This window comes from Manis javanica, chromosome 12 (genome assembly GCF_040802235.1).
Source record: "Manis javanica isolate MJ-LG chromosome 12, MJ_LKY, whole genome shotgun sequence".
NCBI lineage: Eukaryota > Metazoa > Chordata > Mammalia > Pholidota > Manidae > Manis > Manis javanica.
The window spans coordinates 71,248,296-71,267,003 of record NC_133167.1 but is presented as its reverse complement, the minus strand read 5'-3'; the positions used below and the strand labels follow the sequence as shown (position 1 = coordinate 71,267,003).

General features: G+C 52.1%; 1 protein-coding gene across 7 annotated transcripts in view; it reads left to right on the top strand.

Moving 5' to 3' along the window:
- The window catches only part of ANK1 (ankyrin 1), a 204,318-nt gene that overhangs the window by 141,464 nt on the left and 44,146 nt on the right, over nt 1–18,708 (top strand). For 5 of the 7 annotated variants that reach the window (XM_073218838.1, XM_073218836.1, XM_073218839.1 and 2 more), the window contains exons 17-32: nt 1,976–2,173; nt 5,044–5,142; nt 6,898–6,996; nt 7,252–7,350; nt 9,564–9,656; nt 10,138–10,210; nt 10,881–10,904; nt 11,723–11,810; nt 12,984–13,059; nt 14,909–15,006; nt 15,095–15,319; nt 16,274–16,428; nt 16,680–16,891; nt 17,469–17,673; nt 17,993–18,089; nt 18,338–18,566. In XM_073218838.1, coding sequence (XP_073074939.1) covers nt 1,976–2,173; nt 5,044–5,142; nt 6,898–6,996; nt 7,252–7,350; nt 9,564–9,656; nt 10,138–10,210; nt 10,881–10,904; nt 11,723–11,810; nt 12,984–13,059; nt 14,909–15,006; nt 15,095–15,319; nt 16,274–16,428; nt 16,680–16,891; nt 17,469–17,673; nt 17,993–18,089; nt 18,338–18,566 — 2,070 coding nt within the window. The remainder of the gene's footprint in view (nt 1–1,975; nt 2,174–5,043; nt 5,143–6,897; nt 6,997–7,251; nt 7,351–9,563; nt 9,657–10,137; nt 10,211–10,880; nt 10,905–11,722; nt 11,811–12,983; nt 13,060–14,908; nt 15,007–15,094; nt 15,320–16,273; nt 16,429–16,679; nt 16,892–17,468; nt 17,674–17,992; nt 18,090–18,337; nt 18,567–18,708) is intronic. The other 2 variants (XM_073218837.1, XM_073218840.1) reach the window with 1 other exon arrangement.

The following is an 18,708-nucleotide window of genomic DNA, read 5'->3' as shown; positions in this document are numbered from 1 at the left end:
GTCCCATTCCATCGTGACAGCTCAGAGAGGCAAACATCCTCTGGTACTCAGAGACATGCTCCGCCTGGGGGATGGCTGCAACTCTCAGGCCATACACCCATCCACATCTCTTTTCTTTTCTGATACCAAACAAGAATCAATTTGTTTAAAACTAATTTTATTATAATCAAAATGCTGATCTTGTTATGGGAACACAATCTACAAAGAATTTCATGTTTTCTTATAATGTAATCAAATTAAAGAGGGGGAACACTCAAATGAATTATCTTACATAATTACTCAAAGTGAATGATTTTTTTTTAATTCAGTTTAATTCTTTGGGTAAATGACAACTGCATTTCCCCATAAAATTTACTGTTTTGAAAATATATCTTTCCTTGTTCCCTAAAGCTCTTAAACTAGAATTTCATAATATTGTCAGCCCCTTTTTTTCCCTCTTTCCTTTCTGTGATCACTGATCCTGACTGATCAGAAACGTGGGAATCCACAACAAGACAGTGGCAGATGGGAGAGTTGGTGCTCTGGGGCAGCCACAAGAATGCTGGGCAGAGTGGGCAAACCGGATGCCCATGCTCTGTGCTCTGGGACTAGGCGGGCATATGCTTAGAAAGCCACGGGTCCTGCTCAGAGGTCCTCAGGGCTGGCATCCCCCAAGCCCTGAAAGCTCTGGGGTCTTGGTACTCAAAGCATGGTCCCTGAGCCAGGACCATCAGAACTTCCTGGGAGTTTGGTAGAAATGCAGAATCTTGGGCCTTCCTACAATTCCTGGGTTCGAGCCTGCATTTCAGCACAATTGCATGTGATTGTATACACGCTGCAGTTTGAGAAGCACTGTACCTGCTGAAAGACCCTGGGCTCTAGAGTCAGAAGGCCAGGCATGGGTTGACTGTCGTCCCGTTTGCTATATGACATTAGATAAGGCACTTAAGCTCTCAGAGAATTCACTTCCTTAACCACAAAATGGAGTAATAATAAAAAGGCTGCCTTATCTGCTGTACAGGGAATACTGTAGGTAAAGTAGTTTCTCTCAGTGGTGACCAAGGTGAATTGTACCCTGTCTGCAGCGGGGTACAGTGCTGGCTCCAGAAGGTAAACCCACACTGCTTCCTTCATTGAGAAAGTCTTCCTACCAAAAAAAAAAAGGAACGAAAAGCTAGCCACTGTGTCCAAGTCGATCTATGCTGGGGCCAAGCTCCTTCATCTCCTCGTGGACTTGAAACATCTGGTGAGCCTGTGCATGGCAAAACCATACGAAGGCTTATTCACTTTCTATCTTGTTTTTAGAAAAGTACCTTCATATGCATTGTCATATTTTATCCACCCAACAGCTATGAGGAAAGAACTAGGTAGACGTTATTATCCACTTTGAGTGGCTTAAAAAAATACAAAAGGAGGTCTAGATAGAGATTGTGGAATGTCTTGCCCCATGGTCACACGTCTGGTGAAAGTGGATCGAGGATGGATTCCACATCCCCATGCCCCTTGCAGGGCACCTGCCCTCTTGCACCATCTGCCTAAGCCAGCCAGCCTGGACCTTGGCCCGCGGCAAGAGAGAGACAAGGGCTCTGATCCTTTTCCTTTCTGAAATGCTACGGGTTGGTTTCTTACCACAGGAGGGAGGAAATGGGAGCCTCTGGGTGACTCACCTCGCCTTCCAGATCTCCGTAGGCTGCCTGACTGAATCCTAGCCTTGGCGGTGACAGAGCTGCTCGGGCAGAGCAGTTAGAGTGCTTGCAAAGCACGGTGAGAAAAGGTGCTGGACCCTTGCTGGCTGCAGGGCCCTTGAGAGCTGTCTCCAAATCAGAGGGACTGGGGTTGTTTGTTTACTGAAATTGCTCTCCTGGGCGACACCAGCTCTGTGCAGTGGGTGCCCTGCAGCTCTGACCCTCCCTCAGAGGACTGAACACTGAAGGCCCGTGCTCGTCTTGTCAGCTCCGCATTCCTGTAACCAGGCTCCCGGCGGCTTCTGTTTCAGAATGGCTACACGCCTCTGCACATCGCTGCCAAGCAGAACCAGGTGGAGGTGGCCCACTGTCTGCTGCAGTACGGGGGCTCGGCGAATGCCGAGTCGGTGCAAGGCGTGACACCCCTTCACCTGGCAGCCCAGAAGGGCCATGAAGAGATGGTGGCTCTGCTACTCTCGAAACAAGCCAATGGCAACCTGGGAAACAAGGTGAGCATGAACCTCAGATCGGCCCTGTGGGCTTGGTGTTCCAGTGTCAGCAAACACGGTGTTATACCTGAACACTGACACCTCTGGTGCGCTCAGACTCAGAATTAGGTGATGTACATGTGTGCTTACAATAGCCCTCATAGGTTTCAGTCTCTGTGTTATAAATGAATAAACAGATTCAGAAAGGTTGCTCATTCCCAAGGCTGCATGGCCTGGAGCCTATCTGCTGCCGAAGCCTTCGAGGGTTCTTTCTAAATAGATTGACTCAAGAATCTGCAAAAAAAAAAAAACCATTAAAACCTGTAGTTCACTTTCCCAAATTCAGGCCAGTGTCTACATTCAGGACCATATTAAGTGATTTGGTACTAAATATTCTCTTTTGGGGGGCAAGATATTTTTTAAATGTCAACCTATACATTAAACTAGGATTTCTCCATCCAGGGATGGTTGGCGTCTGAGTATGAACCCTTCCACAGTGGCACAGAACACTTTGGGAGGATGGGCATGTGGGCATTCTTCTGGGTGAGGTCTTCATAGCTTATATCAGCTTCTCAAAGGGATGTGTGACTCAAGAAAGACAGAATCACTTCTTTTTTTTTTGAGAGGGCATCTCTCATATTTATTGATCAAATGGTTGTTAATAACAATAAAATTCTGTATAGTGGACTCAATGCACAATCATTAATCAACCCCAAGCCTAATTCTCAACAGTCTCCAATCTTCTGAAGCATAACAAATAAGTTCTTACATGATGAACAAATTCTTACATAGTGAATAAGTTCTTACATGGTGAACAGTGCAAGGGCAGTCATATCACAGAAACTTTCGGTTTTGATCACGCATTATGAACTATAAACAATCAGGTCAAATATGAATATTTGTTTGATTTTTATACTTGATTTATATGTGAATCCCAGATTTCTCCCTTATTATTATTATTATTATTTTTAATAAAATGCTGAAGTGGTAGGTAGATGCAAGATAAAGGTAGAAAACATAGTTTAGTGCTGTAAGAGGGCAAATGTAGATGATCAGGTGTGTGCCTATAGACTATGTGCTAATCCAAGCTAGACAAGGGCAATAAAACATCCACGGATGCAGAAGATATCTCTCAAAACAGGGGGGGTGAGGTTCTAAGCCTCACCTCTGTTGATCCCCAATTTCTCACCTGATGGCCCCCCTGCAACTGTGCCTGTCTTAGGTTGTTCCTCCCTTGAGGAATCTTACCCGTCTCTGGCTAACCAGTCATCTTCCGGGGCCATACAGGGAAATGTAAAGTTGGTAAGAGAATCACTTCTTTTTTTTAAATACAGTTTATTGAAATATAATTCACATACCATAAAATTCACCCTTTTGAACTCTACTCTTCGGGGGTCTTTAGTATATTTACAGCATTGAGCAAGCATCACCACTCTCTAATTTCAGAACATTTTTATCACCCCTCAAAGGAAACCTCATACCCATTAACAGCCACTTTCCATTTGCCCCCAAACCCTACAGCTCCTAGCAACCACGAATCTACTTTCTGTCTCTGTGAATTTACCTATTCTGGACATTTCCTCTAAAGAAAATCAGACAATATGAAGAACTACTTCTTTAGATGATAAATGAACATTACACAGCATCAGGAAGGCAAGTGTTTTAAGGGTAACTTATGATTTCTTAAAGACATGTAGATCTATTGGTTCTTTTTGGACAGGTTTGGACCAGTGATCCCCGGGAGGGAACTGTTGTGGCCAGACTGTAATATTGGGTGGGGTTTTTGGTTTCTCCCCTGTGCCCTTTAAAGTGAGCTCTGTAAGAAACTGTAGGGATGGCAGCGATTCCCTGTGCTGGAGACACCCTCACTCATCTTCCCTTTACTGGAGACACCACCTTCATAAGCAAATCATTGTGTTATCCCAAGAATCCAGCCACATGCCCAGAGGCTGTGCCTGAGCCAGGCAGGCTTCAGCTGGGAACAGTCACCACTGTGAGCCTCTGGTCAGCTTAGGAGAAAGTGCAGGAGGCAGAGGAGAGGAGGTGGAGTCCCTGCAGAGGGCAGGCTCTGCCCGAGGCCTCTGACTGCAAAGAGACTGCAGCTCTGTCTGTCCCACAGTCAGAAAAGCATACAGAAGTAGGGAAGACTTTTCTGCCATTTTTGTGTGTGTGCACACATCACATATATGTCAGAGCACTGTTATCCTCATGAGAAAGCTGCAACGAGATCTCTGAACACATGGGGTTTTCAGTCCGGCAGGGAACTCCACCCTTTTTGCAGCACCATACTGGCTGTGATGTGCTCATGCCATGCAGCATTTAAATGGCACATCGTGCTTTCCAACCTGTTTTCATTGGTGTTTTCTCAACTGAACCTTACTTTGCCCTTGAGGGAGCCAGTGACAATCCCTCGATAAGGAAACCGAGGCTCTGAAGCTCATCTCGGATCATGGAAACGGGCAGTGTTATAATTGGGAAGTACCATAAAGTTCATCTAGTTCAGAGGTCAGCAAACTATGTGGGTGGGACATCTGGCCCACCACTTGTTTGTGTAAATAAAGTTTTATTGGAACATAGCCATGCCCATTTGTTTACATGTTGACCATAGCTCACTCTAACTAGCAGGTCTGGGTAGTTAAGATAGAAAGGCAAGCCTAGGCTACTGATGATCTGGCTCTTAGCAGAAAACATTACCGACTCTGATTTAGTTTAATCACGTCATTTTTTTTTTTAGAAGAATATGGAGGCCCAGAGCTGGACGAGCTTTGTCCAGGGTCACAAAGTGTGTTGGTGGTCGCAGAGCCAGCTTGGGCTCGCAAACCTCAGTGCTCTTTCACTGCGGCCTGGAATTCTTTACTGGCTACAGGGTGATGGCCTTCTTTTCTTTCCAGAGTGGACTCACTCCCCTCCATCTGGTGGCACAAGAAGGCCATATCTCAGTGGCAGACATGCTGATCAAACACGGTGTCACAGTGGATGCCACCACCCGGGTAAGGCAGCCCACCTTTGTCTCTGTCCACATGAGCCTCCCCACCCTTTCCACCCGTGGGCACCGCAGTCCTGCCCAGCGCCTGTCATTCCCATGCCTCAGAGCTGGCTCGTCCCTGAGGCTTTGAAACCCCATGGTCACAGTGGCCCATCCTTCCCTGCCACTTCCTGGGGGTGGCAGTGAAGTTTGAAGACACTGATCCCAGTTAGCTCACTTTCCAGTGGGAAATTTTGGAAAGTTTGCTAGACCTTTGAGTCTCTCTACTGAGAAACTGAGAAGAATATTTAATCATGATCCCGAGACCTATCTTACTTACATGAGCAGTGTCAAAATGTCAGGCTTCCCTGGATTCACTCCAAAATTCAGCCCCTTTTAGTCCAGCATCTAGTTAGATTCAATTCAACTTTCTTTGCTTCTGTGTGCAAGGCCCTCTGTGCGGTGGCTGGGAAGATCGAGTGCACCTCGCAGTGGGATCTGCCGGGGAGGTGACGTAGGGGCTGGAAAGGACAGCATAGTGTGACACCCAGTGTAAGGGAGGCCCTGGGGAGCCACTCAGAGCACAGAGGGAGGAGAGCATGTTTCCATTTGGTGGGAGAAGGAGGCTTCCTGGAGGAAGTGGCATTTCGTTCCTTTTCACCACAAGACAATTGGATTAAAGGACAGGCCAAAGGGAACCCTCTCTGATCAACAATGTTGATCCCTGAGAAAAATCTAAAAAAGGTATTTTTTTTTAACCCCCAACTGCCTGCAGCTTCAACTGGAATCTGCTTAATACCCAAGAATGTTCTGCATCTTTGAGTTTTTCAGTGTCCTGCCCTGAGAGACCCCAGGATATGGGGGTCCCAAAGCCATCTGTTACTTGAGGTCCAGCCTGCAGGGTCTGTGGCAAGATAGTCTCTGGAATCTGGCACCAGCTCCCCAGGGACCAAGGGCTCAGATGGACTTGGCATGTGGGCATTTGGAGGAAGCACCAAAACATTCAGCAGAAGGGATTCCTTGAAAATTAGCTCTTTCCCTGCCAAAACTCAAATGAATACATACCCCAAGCCCACTTACTTTGAGCAATGACTAGTTCCTATAAATGCCATTATGCTATGAATCGGTACCCTGCACAGCCTTTGGGGGGGACTTACAGTGGGGTCTCACCCTCTAGTGGAAGCAGTCTGCTCCCATCGGGTTTGGCAGCGAACCCCAAGCCCCTCTGTCCTCATCCGAGCCTCCTTCCCAGCAGAGGTCCGAACGCTTCCCTCCTCCTCAGCATAACCCCTCTCAGCTTCTGTAACACAGGCTTTCCTGGGGTTCCCCTGCCTCTCTGCTGCTCCCCCTTTTCTGACTCTCCCCCTAAGTACTGCCTTGGTAGGTGAGCCCATTTTTTTCTTTTTACGCTTATCCTGGGTGACCTCACTTGTCTGCAAGACCTTAAACCCTTCCTGGATGTCTTCTCGCCTAGACCTCCTCACAGGGTTCAGCATCGGTTTCCAAACGCCGCCTTGGCGAATCCACTTGCATCCCAGGCTTCTCAGACCTCGCTTGTCTGCAACCAAGCCTTGCTCCTTCCAGGCCAGTGGCATCTGACCAGCCATGGTCGTCCAGCTTATGCCTGAGGGCAGGAGTCAACCTTTCAAAGGGCTTCCCCCAGCCACTCTGTCTCTCAGCTGTTGTTGTAACAACCGGTTTCATTAATGCACTGCTTATAATGGCCCTTGGCATGCCCAGAAGCCCTGCTGGTCACCCATTCTCATCTGCTGCTTTTCAGATGGGTTATACTCCACTCCACGTGGCCAGTCACTATGGAAATATCAAGCTGGTGAAGTTTTTGCTACAGCACCATGCAGACGTCAATGCAAAAACTAAGGTACAAGAATGCCTGAGACCTGACTCCTGTGCTGGCACTCTGCAAGAGCCAAATTAGGATGCAGCCAGAGTTGCTGGGGGCACACCAGGGACCCTGCCATGATTTTAAGTTTTGAGGCTGGAGGGAGAAAAGGGGAAAATGTGTTGCTGTATGTTGCGCCTAGAAGACAGGCTGCCTCTGCGAGCAGAGAGTATGTGGGCAGTTCTTGCTCCCATCACTAGCTAATCCTGCCCAAACGTCTGCCTTGCTTTATAGCTGGGATACAGCCCCTTGCACCAGGCGGCCCAACAGGGACATACCGACATTGTGACACTGCTTCTCAAAAATGGTGCTTCCCCAAACGAGGTCAGCTCGGTGAGTACCCACGTGTTCCCTGACCTGGGAAGACTGCCCTTGGGAGCAGCCCCATAAGACACCCGTTAGCCACAGAGGCTCGGCCTCTCCTTACGGCATGTCTGGGCCCAGTGCATTTCAGCACCATGAAATTGTAGCTGCCCCGGAGCCCCTGGACCTGGGCTGTGTGACTAGCTTCTCTTTTGGGAAACTGAAGGTCATCCTTTTAAACACCACTTATCCTCCCCTTTCATTTTTGTTTAAATATTATTTTTGAAACTCTCTTTAAATATGTGAAGCTGCTTTCAGGATGGTACAGGGGAGCAAAACCAAAGGTCTCAGGTAGCTCTTGACACATCACCCTCTGGGTCGTTGCTGTCACGTCCAACAAAGTGCAGGCTTTCTGGCTGTTCTCTATGGCTGCTGCCAGTGCAGGAAGTGGGTGGGCCTGGACTGTAGATGTGCCTGCTAAACTTGTAACTGGGGCTGAACTAGTTGGGGGCCCAGGGTGCATCCTGGACTAAAGAACTTAGAAGAAAAATAGAGTCCAAATAGCAGTATATTTCCACTTAGTTCTTTCTCTTAAAATCAGAGTAGAAAACATGCCTCTCCTCTAATTTCTGGTGACTTGGGATTTTTGATTGGCCTAAAAAGAGTTAATCGAAGTACAGTTGACCCTCGAACAATACAGGGGTTAGAAAATCCGCACCTAACTTTTGACTACCCAAAAAAGTACTACTAGGTTTCTGTTGACCAGAAACCTAACCGATAACACAGTTGATGAAGTTATTAATACATACCTTGTGTGTTATAGATTATATACTGCATTCTTAACAATAAAGTAAGCTAGAGAAAAGAAAATGCCTTTTCAAACGGTTGCAAATCTCCAAATAATTTTCCAACTCATTCATTAACATCAGTTTGATGCTGGAGTTCTTGTTTGCAGAGTTTAAGAATGAACTTAGCAAACAGTCAAGGTAGGAGAGTCAGGGAGAGGCTTTTATTGAGAGATACAGTGAGAATAGAGCTCCCAGCTCACGCCAGGAGGGGACAAGAGAGCCCAAGGTGGTGCGTTGTCTAGGGGTTTTATAGGCAGTTGACGATTTTTGGGAATGTGAAAAAAAGGCTTAGAGGTGTGGACTTGTTAAGTGGTCCCTGAATATTTAGAATTAACATAATGTAAGGAATTTCCTGTTTTGATTTCTCCCTGGGGTACCAGCGGCTTGGTCTGGGAGCAAATCAAAGGCTGCCCAGCCCCCAAGGTGGGCTGAGGTATTGTCTGTTTGCTAAAGAGTAAATTAAGAATCTTACTTCTTATGTGATCTTATCTTTAAGGTGGAATCCTTCCTGCCTTTTACTATGTTGTTTATAGCTGGGCCTGCATGATAAATTAGTTGCCCAGTTTGCAAATCACTTCATCAGATCTGAAGGAGGAAAGACAGCACATAGCCCTGGGCCTTTAGCATGCTAAGGTGAATCTTAAACATGATTACAAATTATTAGCATAATAAAAACACGTGCTACTCTTCTTTATCTGGGGAATATTAACTGATCTCACCGAAGAATGACTCTAGAGCTGAATGTTTCACACAGAGTATTGGTAGGGGGTTTCCTTGCATGTAGTTACACTGCTCCCCTACTGTAAATACCCTGCCCTGCTTGTTCCGGAGGCCCTCACCCTATTCTGTCTAAGCCCACAGTCCCTGTCTCAAGTTCACATGTAAGTGGACCCACGTGGCTCAAATCCATGTTGTTCAAGGGTCAACTGTATATGTGTTATTTTAACGATTTTAATGCTCAATGACTGGGGCCCACAGGACTGGCTTTGGGAGCAGTGAGCAGTGTGGCCCTGACCCCCCCTTGTTCTAAAGTTATGCACGATGTCTTCCTGATGCATCCTTCCCTGTGGGTTCCGTCTTGGTGGTTCCTGATTGGTCCTGGCAAGATTTCCACTGCTTTCATTCCCAGGCTTCCGTTCTCAAAGCCACAAACTTAAGTATCATGACCTCCCCCTGCCATCCCCGGATTCGTGGGCACGTCACTAAACGCATCTGGGCTCACACATGGGCAGGGCAGGGCAGGGGGCTTGCTCTGGGCTCCAAAGTAATGGTCTGCCCACTCAGGTTCTTGTGAACAATTCCAGTGGGAGCTTGTCTATGCACAGGGGTGGGCTTCCCTTCCCTCCCAGACCCCGCTCCCCTACCTGATCTCCCCCTCTCCGCTCCTTTTCCCAGAATGGAACCACACCTCTGGCAATAGCCAAGCGCTTGGGCTACATTTCTGTAACAGACGTGCTCAAGGTTGTCACAGATGAAACCAGTTTCGCGGTATGTCGGCTTCTCCCCAGCACCCATTCTCACCCCAGACGTACGCAGCCTGACGCACAGGGCACCCCTAAGGGTTACTCCATTAGCGGAGGGCGTTCGGGTGCGGGACGCAGGCGAGCAGCCCCAAATCCGTAGGGGCTGGGGCTAAGAGCGTTCTCCTGCGGCAGGTGGAGTCGTACTGCCACCTAGTGGCCAGAGGAGTTGGGGCCGTGACCAGGCCTAGAGAGGCAGCTGCTAGGTGGGGCTGGGAGCTGGGAGGGGGCGGTGGGCAGCGGGTGTTTCCTGTTTATCCCACTAGATTCCTGACCGACATCAGCTTCCAGGCTGAGAGCCTCTTTCTTAGCTTTGATTTTCTGCATTTGGGACAAACGCCCTTTCCTATCTTCTTCTTGTCCCCAGAGTCGGAACCAGGTAACTGCTGGATCCCTGGCAGAGCCTGCTGCTCTATTTGGGTTGAACTCTCTGCTTTTTGTCATTTTAGTTCATTGATGACAAGCACCGGATGAGTTTCCCTGAGACGGTAGATGAGTTCCTGGATGTTTCCGAAGATGAAGGTAAAGTCTGGGATGAATAGAAAGCCCGGGCAGTCAGACTGAAGGGGATGCATGGGGCTCTGGGCACACCCAGGCCCTGAGGGTCCATGTCATTGTAGAGAGAAACCACTCTTTTCAAAATACTCCCTTATTGTAATTTCAGAAGGAAAACAATCTACACCTCAGAGATTAAAATATAAAATCCCACAAAGTTTTCATAAGTATATGTCTATTGCATGTATCATATGTGGAGCATGATTCTACTCAGATCAACTCTCAGAGCTGTAAGGAACTGTAATAAAATTCTTTCCTTCAGCTTCGAGTGAATAACAAACTGTTTAAAAATCTGTGAGAATTCCTTTTAATGAGCTACTCTTCTGACCATGCAATGGGTCAGTAAGGTTGAGGGTGCATCATTATGATGAAATGAATACAGTTAAAACGTCTATCAACCACGGAGTGCTTGTGGCGTTTTTCCTGCCCCAAAAAAGCCTACTTCCCCACTTAAACCTCAAGGGAACCCTCAGGATGTAAATGGGGTTGGAGTGGACTATCTCTCTGGCCCTCGTTTCACAGCTTTGTCAACTAGATGATTAAAGTCCCCTGTGTGTCCCCTTTTGATAGTGTGCCTCCTGTTCTAACTGATTTCAATCCTGTCCTTTCTTACATTTGGCTCTTCTTTGCTTTCCAGGAACCGCTCATATAACTATAATGGGTATGAAACACTTTCCGTTCCCTGTGGTACTTCTCATGAGTGCATTTCACCCCGAGCAATCCAAGCTCTCACTAATCCATTCCTGCTTTCCACGCTCCGCTGGCGGCTAACAGGCTGGAGCCAGGAGCTTGACTAAAATATGAATTGTACACCCATAAGGTCCATGCCCTGGCGGGTGGCTCCTGCCTGTCCATGTCTGTGTTTGTGCCCATGCCACTGTGTTTGTGGTCATAACTGCATGAGCTGTTGTTAGCTCCATTCTGTCAGCTCCAGATCACAAAGCCAGGACACTTGCTGGGTGACAGTGAAAGTGCTGCAAAGTCGAGGGCTCAAACTCGGGGCAAGCAAGGAGAGGGAAACAAAGCGGCTGTCTGAGTTACAGACCTAGATTGAACTCTTTGTAAAGGGCTTAGGAAATAGTAATGTTTCGGCTGCCATGGTTGCAGCATGGTTACAGTTTTCAAAACGAATGGGTTCGGTCTATTGTAGTTTGTTCCGTATAGCATGGGGTGTGTCGTTGCACACCCAAGAGCTGTTTTGAAGTGAAACTTGTCAAGCTAAGGAAGTTCTTTCCAGTTGTAATTTTTTTCCTCTGCAAAGCCTGGTACACTAAGTCATTAGGAGAAGGGTGCCTGCTCTGTGTACCCAGGCTGGAGGGACAGGACTGGTTGAAGACATTGCTAATGGTCCCCTTCAAACGTCAGAGACCTTCCTCTGCTCTCAGGTGCCAGCTTTGAGAGGAGGCACAGGAAAGGCCCTTTTTAAAAAGAGAAGCCATCTCCGTATCCTGTTAATCACTTGAACTTGTATGGTTTCAGGGGAAGAATTTGTTTCCAAGGTCAGGAGGCGGGACTTCAGAGATATGGATGAAGAGCTGCTGGATTTCATGCCAAAGCTAGATCAAGTGTAAGAAATACTCACCCTGTGGGCGTGAGGGCCAGGCCTGGGACACAGAGTGGAACTTCCAGGGGAGGGCAGGCCTGGGACGCAGAGCGGAAGGATTCCAGGGGAGGGCGGGCCTGGGATGCAGGGCGGAAGGATTCCAGGGGAGGGCAGGCAGAAGAGGCCAGACAGAAGAGGCCAGACCCTGTCTGTGCCATTGACAAAGGCGGAATGATGGTCAGTTGGACAGCGAGTCCAGCACCTCAGGATCAGCTAGTTCTGTATTTTGGTGGCTAAGCCAGGGCCCAGAGGCCTCCTGACAGCGTGCTGTGCAGTAGGGTCTCCCCTCCGCCTCCAGAACGCCTGCCTCCCAGCTTGCTTCCCATCATCCACACTCTGTCTCATGCACTCTCCTCTTCTTACCAGAGGAGCCACTGAGGAGGAGTCACATTAGACCCCGTTGCCAAGCTAAGCTCAAACACTGACCATGCCCCACTGTGGGCATAGTAACCAGGGAAACCCACAGAGGGCTTGTGTCTGCCTGAAACTCATTCCTTATTCCTCCTGTGATGCTGAATTATTCCAGTGTGGGTACTTGGCACATGGGTATTTTGCAAATAAATGTGAAAGTGACAACTCTGTAGAAACACCGAGAGCCCAGTGCTTTCTGAGAAGACAGACATGTGCCGACACAGTCCCATGGCTTACACAGAACAGGGCGGTAGAGCAGAGGGGAGCGCCACTCCGAGAAAACTCACTCGATTAGTATTTGCTGGACACCAGTGAGAAAGAAATACAAAACTTGAACCCTGGCCAAAAAGAACCTCCATGTTTATTTGGTGGAATAAAAACCACACCAAGAGGTCGCAGACCAAGGCAGGGTAAGATGTGAAGGCCAGAGTGAGGGTGCTGTCCTCGGGCTCTAAGGCAACGAAGCTGGGTGATGAGCTGGTGGAGACTTCCTGGAGGAGGCAGGCTTTCCCGCTGGGTTACAGGGACAGCTGGGCTCTGGGGAAAGGCTTCGAGGCTGGGGAGGAGGCTGGTCAGTGTGGAGGCTGCCTGGGGCTGCATGTGTGAGTGGGCATTAGGCCGTGGTGAGGCGGCCAACTGAACAGATGATGGGTGCAGGGGTGTTTCACTGAGGCCTCCCACAGCTGACAGGGGCTACTTTGATTCCCTACTGCCCTTGGCATATAGGATGGAGTCACCAGCCATCCCAAAGGTTCCCTGTGTCACCCCTGAGATGATGATGAGATCAGAAGAGCCAGAACAGGTAAGAGATGTCATTTCTCTGATTTCCCTCTTGCAGAGAGCAGGTGCCCCGGGACGAGGATGGTTTGGAGATGATATGATAGGAGCTGATAGTTGAAAAGCCTGTAGCGCTTGCCAAGCCCTTCAGATCCATTAGTCCACGTGTTCTTTGTGGCCCCGGCACTGTTGGTGTTCCTATTAACCCAAATATGAACGACACATGTTCCCTGCTCAGGGCACGTGAATCATCACTTCGCCAGTCCAGGCATGAGCACAGCTGAGAACCAACCTGTGGGTCTGGGTCCAAAGCCCACATTCTCACGGCCGTGGGCCCTGTGCACACTCTCTTGGCACCCATGGGGGAGGTGGCTGGTGGTGCTGGAGCGGCTGCAGCCCCCCTGCCGCAAAGCCCACCTCTGCTCTCCCCTTCTCTTACATCTGTACAAAGGAGACTGTTTCTGCCTCACCTACATCACGGGATTCCTGGGAACTTAAATACCAGTACATGTAGAAAGGGGGTGGCCGGGGCAGCTGCTCCCTGGGTGGGCTGTCATACATGATAGTCCCCAACTTTGTGGTTTCCCTGGAGTCCACCTTGTTTGTCCCAAACACGGAGGAATGGCCTTAAACCATTTAATTCCCCTTGGTTTAATCGTATGCCATTTGGCATTTTTTTCCCAGATCAAGGGGTTTTTCTAGGATAAAAAGAAACCAGTGCAGTATTTGGAGGTTGGAAATGACTGTCCTGCGGCCCAATGACAGGCAGGCATGTCTGGCTGCCAGCTGAGGCTGGTCTCTCCCTCCGCCACTGGGTGGGTGCAGGCAGGAAAGCGGCAGCCGTAGCCCTGGGCACAAAGTGGCCGTACAGGCTGGGCCGGGGTAACCATGGTGCCACGGTGTGCTCCCTGGGTGACGCTCGGGAAACAGGGTCCAACAGCCCTGGCCTTGCTGGGGTGAGCTCCCTGGATGCTGCCAAAGGGCAACAGGAACGCAGCCCAGGAGGCCTGTGTGCTGCCATCCCCTAACTGGGCAGGGCTCCGTGTGGGAGGCCCGGGAGACCCAGGCCTGCCTCCTTGGGGCTGACAGCCCGCCCGGGAAGGTGAGCTCAGATACTGAGACCAGTGAGCACCACAGGCAGGGAAGGGAGGTGGCGAGGTGCCAACTGTGTGCTATGAGCTCCTCCCCATTATCAATGGGAAAGATCCACGGAGGCGACACGTGAGAAATGGCCCGGATGGGCCAGCGAAGGACAGGGGCAAGGGCGTCTGCACCCTAGGACAACGTGAGCCAGAGCAGAGTTGAGAGTAAACCAGGACGGGCCAGGTTTAGACCCCGCTGGCTCCCCTGAGCCCTGGTGACCCAAGAGGCCCTGTCCGAGGCAGTCCCATGTCCCCGTAGCTGCGCTGAGACTGCTGGGCAGGGCTGTGCCTTTTGCAGACGCAGAGACAGTGAGTCCCAAGGGCAGGGTCTGCTCTGTACACACGTCCAACAGGTGCCAATGGGGCATGTAATGTTCCCAGAGCTGGTATTGGTCAGGTGACGGTGCAGGGGTCCAAGCCAACTCAGGTGGCGGGTCAGGCTGCCTGAAGCAGGGGTGGCACACTGGAGTGTAGCTGGGCAACAGGCAGGGAGGTCTGCATTTGGGCAGTGGCTGTGGGGCCCAGAAGGAGCCAAGGAGAGGCCACGGGGGCAGGAGAGGCCCGCACTTCCCTTAGACCCGGGAGCACCTTGTCCTGGCAGGGGCGGGGTGAGTGCACGAAAGCCCTTCCCCATCCAGCCCCTTGGTTTCAGGCGATGAGACACTCCCAAGCCTGCCAGCCTGGCCCTGCAGCCCAGCAGTGACAGGATGCTGGCCTTTCTGTCCCCCTCAGGCATCTAAGGAGTATGATGAGGACTCACTCATCCCCAGCAGCCCAGCCACAGAGACCTCGGACAACATCAGCCCAGTGGCCAGCCCCGTCCACACAGGGTGAGTGGCCCCGTGACCCGGCTGCAGACTGTGGGCCCATCCCGGGCTCAGGGCATGTAGAAGGTGAACGGGACCTGCCTGTGCCTAGGTTCCTGGTGAGCTTCATGGTGGACGCCCGGGGAGGCTCCATGAGGGGCAGCCGGCACAACGGCCTGCGGGTGGTCATCCCGCCACGGACGTGCGCGGCGCCCACACGCATCACCTGCCGCCTGGTCAAGCCTCAGAAGCTGAGCACGCCACCCTCGCTGGCTGAGGAGGAGGGCCTGGCCAGCAGGATCATCGCGCTGGGGCCCACAGGGGTCCAGTTCCTGAGGTGAGTGGTCACTCCCGCTGGGGATCCCCGACCTGCCCCTGCCCAGCGGTGCCTCCCTGCTCCCTGGGTGCTGCGGAGCGCCCCAGCCGAGGTGCAGGGGAGTGGCAAGCCTGGAGCCCCGCCCTGTCTTATCTCTAGGCCGTCCCATCAGGAACAGGACGGGGAGCTTTTACACCCCTTGTGTGGCTTATCTAAACACATTTAGGAGTCCGCAGCCCAGGTGGAGCTGATACTCCCAGCTCTCGTATGACACTAGAGAGCGGCCTGGAGAAGACAGGGCTTCTTCGGGGTTAATTATTTGAGCTCTAAAGCAGCACGGCTAGAAGAGAGCCATAGAGCATTGCCCCCAAGGCCAAGATGAGTGGGCTCCAGAGAACACTTCCTTTCCTGGAGCCGACCGCATTCTCTTTGGGGCTCGGCCATCCTCCGGGCACCTTGGGCTGTGTGCTGAGACAGGTCTGGCCCAGGAGGTCCTGCCTCCCCGCCTCTGTCCACCCTCCACCCCCATCCACTATTTATGTAGCTGTGAGTGCTCTCACCTTGATTTTCCTTTAAACGTGGTCCTCAGAGCCTCCCTCTGAAGGAAATGGCATTGTTGCCACCTGACAGGGAGAATGCTGAGGCTCAGACAGGTTCGGTCCCCTGTCTGGGTATGTCCCGCTCATTCTCGGGATTGGGTCCAAGGGTGGGGTAATTCGGCTGTGGAATGAGATTGAGGCCTGGCCTGCTGGTCCCTTGGGCCTGGCGGTGAGTGTGAGGAGGCTTGGAGCATCTCAGGAACCCGACGAAGGCTGGTCTCCTGCCCCAGGGTAGGGCCTCCCTCTTTCCTCCAGGCCAGGACCAAGTTCCCCTCCCACAGCCCTCCTGCCCTTGCCCCCCGTGCCCAGCCACGTGCCCACAGGCATGCACCACCGCACCCATGCACCTTGCCCACCATCTGCTCTGTCCCTGCAGCCCTGTGATAGTGGAGATCCCCCACTTTGCGTCCCATGGCCGTGGGGACCGTGAGCTCGTGGTGCTGCGCAGTGAAAATGGCTCCATGTGGAAGGAACACAAGAGCCGCTATGAAGAAAGCTACCCGGATCAGATCCTCAACGGGATGGACGAAGGTGACTGAGCCACAGAGTCCCATGGCAGGGTGCTGTCCTTCTGGAAGGTGGTCTGGCATTGCACTCCTGGAATGGGCTGTCAGGGCCAGGAGCTTGGGAACCCTGGGATACTAGAGGTGGGCAGTTCTAGGCCGCCAGGTGCCTGGGCAGGAGGCAGACGTCGGGAACGGGGCATGAGTAGGCCCTGGGGACACCATGGTGGCTGAGCCTGCACTGGGCGTGACGGGCTGGGCCGTGCGGTGTGATTGCAGAGCTGGAGAGCCTGGAGGAGCTGGAGAAGAAGAGGGTGTGCCGCATCATCACCACCGACTTCCCCTTGTACTTTGTGGTCATGTCCCGGCTCTGCCAAGACTGTGACTACATTGACCCCAAGGGGGGCTCCCTGAAGAGCAAGCTCGTTCCCCTGGTGCAGGCGACGTTCCCAGAAAATGCCGTCACCAAAAGAGTGAAGCTGGCTTTGCAGGTGACACAGCCCTCCCCCTCACCTGTTGAGACCCCCCGACACTTGGACAGGGTTCACGGAGGTGGACAGAGTTCAAGGCCCTCACAGAGACAGCCCTCTTCCCTAAGACCTCCTCCCACTTTTGTCCAATGCCCTAAGACTCCAGTTCGAGATTTGACCTTAAAGCCCAGAAGAAAGTTGGGTGGGTTAAGCAGACGCCCCCTGCCGCGTTTCAGAAGGCCCCAGATCAGGCTCGGAACAGTGCTGCCAGCACCCTCGGCAAGAGGGAATCCCGTGGCTCCCACAAAGGGGCCCATGCTGAGCAAAGATGGTGCCATTGTGGAACAGGGAGCCCTGGGGAAGTGGAGAGAAGGCGCTCAGAATGGGGAGCTTAGCAGTGACATCACCCCTGGGGCAGGCCCTGCGGCCAGCAGAATGGACCTGGGTGGTCCGGTAGGAGTAGGACTCCCACCCCCCACCCCAGAGCAGCCTTTGCCCACGGTGTAGACAGCCTGCTCTCCCCTGGGAGACCTGCTGTGCCATGGGCCCACCCCTCTGCGGCTCTGGCACTGAGTGTCTCCCCGTCGGCCCTTCGCAGGCCCAGCCAGTACCGGATGAGCTGGTCACTAAGCTCCTGGGCAACCAGGCCACCTTTAGCCCCATTGTCACCGTGGAGCCACGGCGCCGCAAGTTCTACCGGCCCATTGGACTCCGGATCCCACTGCCGCCTTCCTGGATGGACGACCCGAGGGACAGCGGGGAGGGCGACACTACCAGCCTGCGCCTGCTCTGCAGCGTCACTGGTGAGGGCTGCCCTGGCCTCGGTCCTGCTTCAGGGCAGCAGATGCTCCTTCCAGCCACAGTAGGGGGCAGGAGAGGAGAGGCTAGCCGTCACCTGGCATTTCTGCTGCCCCAAGTAGCATCTCTTCAAAGGGGGCAGAGGGCTGGTGCATCTGAGCCAAGCCCCTGGCAGTAGCCCTCTGACCCCCTGTAGGAGGGGATGAGGGGAGAGCAGGTGCCCTCATGGCCACATCCAGAGGAGCCCCTCTCTGCCCTTCCCTCTGGCAAGTTGTGCCTATAACCTGAGCCCTGCCCTCCAGCCCGTTTCTGCTCCTTTTGCAGGAGGAACAGACCAAGCCCAGTGGGAAGATATAACAGGAACAACCAAGCTCGTGTATGCTAACGAATGTGCTGCCTTCACCACCAATGTGTCTGCCAGGTGAGACGCAGCCCCCAGCCCTGCCCCCAGGGGCCGGCCGTCCTGCCGGGAGTCCTCAGGCCCTGGCCTCCATCCCAGGCTCGAACCTAAGGGTCCTGCACTGCTCCCCCTGCACGGAGAAGCCCCACCCGGACCACCAGCTGTGCTGGAGTCTCCAGAGCATGGCTTACAGGCTGTTCCTGCCTGGATGAGTGACGCTGTCCATCGGGCATCTAGGAACATACTTATAATGAGCCCTCTGTGTGTAGGTTTTGGCTGTCGGACTGTCCTCGGACTGCTGAAGCCGTGAACTTCGCCACTCTGCTGTACAGGGAGCTTGCCGCCGTGCCCTACATGGCCAAGTTTGTTATCTTTGCTAAGATGAATGACCCCCGAGAGGGGCGACTTCGCTGCTACTGCATGACGGACGATAAAGTGGACAAGACTCTGGAGCATCACGAGAACTTCGTGGAGGTGGCCCGGAGCAGGGACATCGAGGTATGGGCCTGGGACCCTTCACTGCTGGAGTCGGGACGGTCACTTGTGGGCTTTTCTCTCTAGGCCACAGTGACCCAGAGCAGTCCAGGAAATCCTGCCTCTATAGAGGGGGCTCCTAGGTGTGTCTCTTGATTCCCTCTGG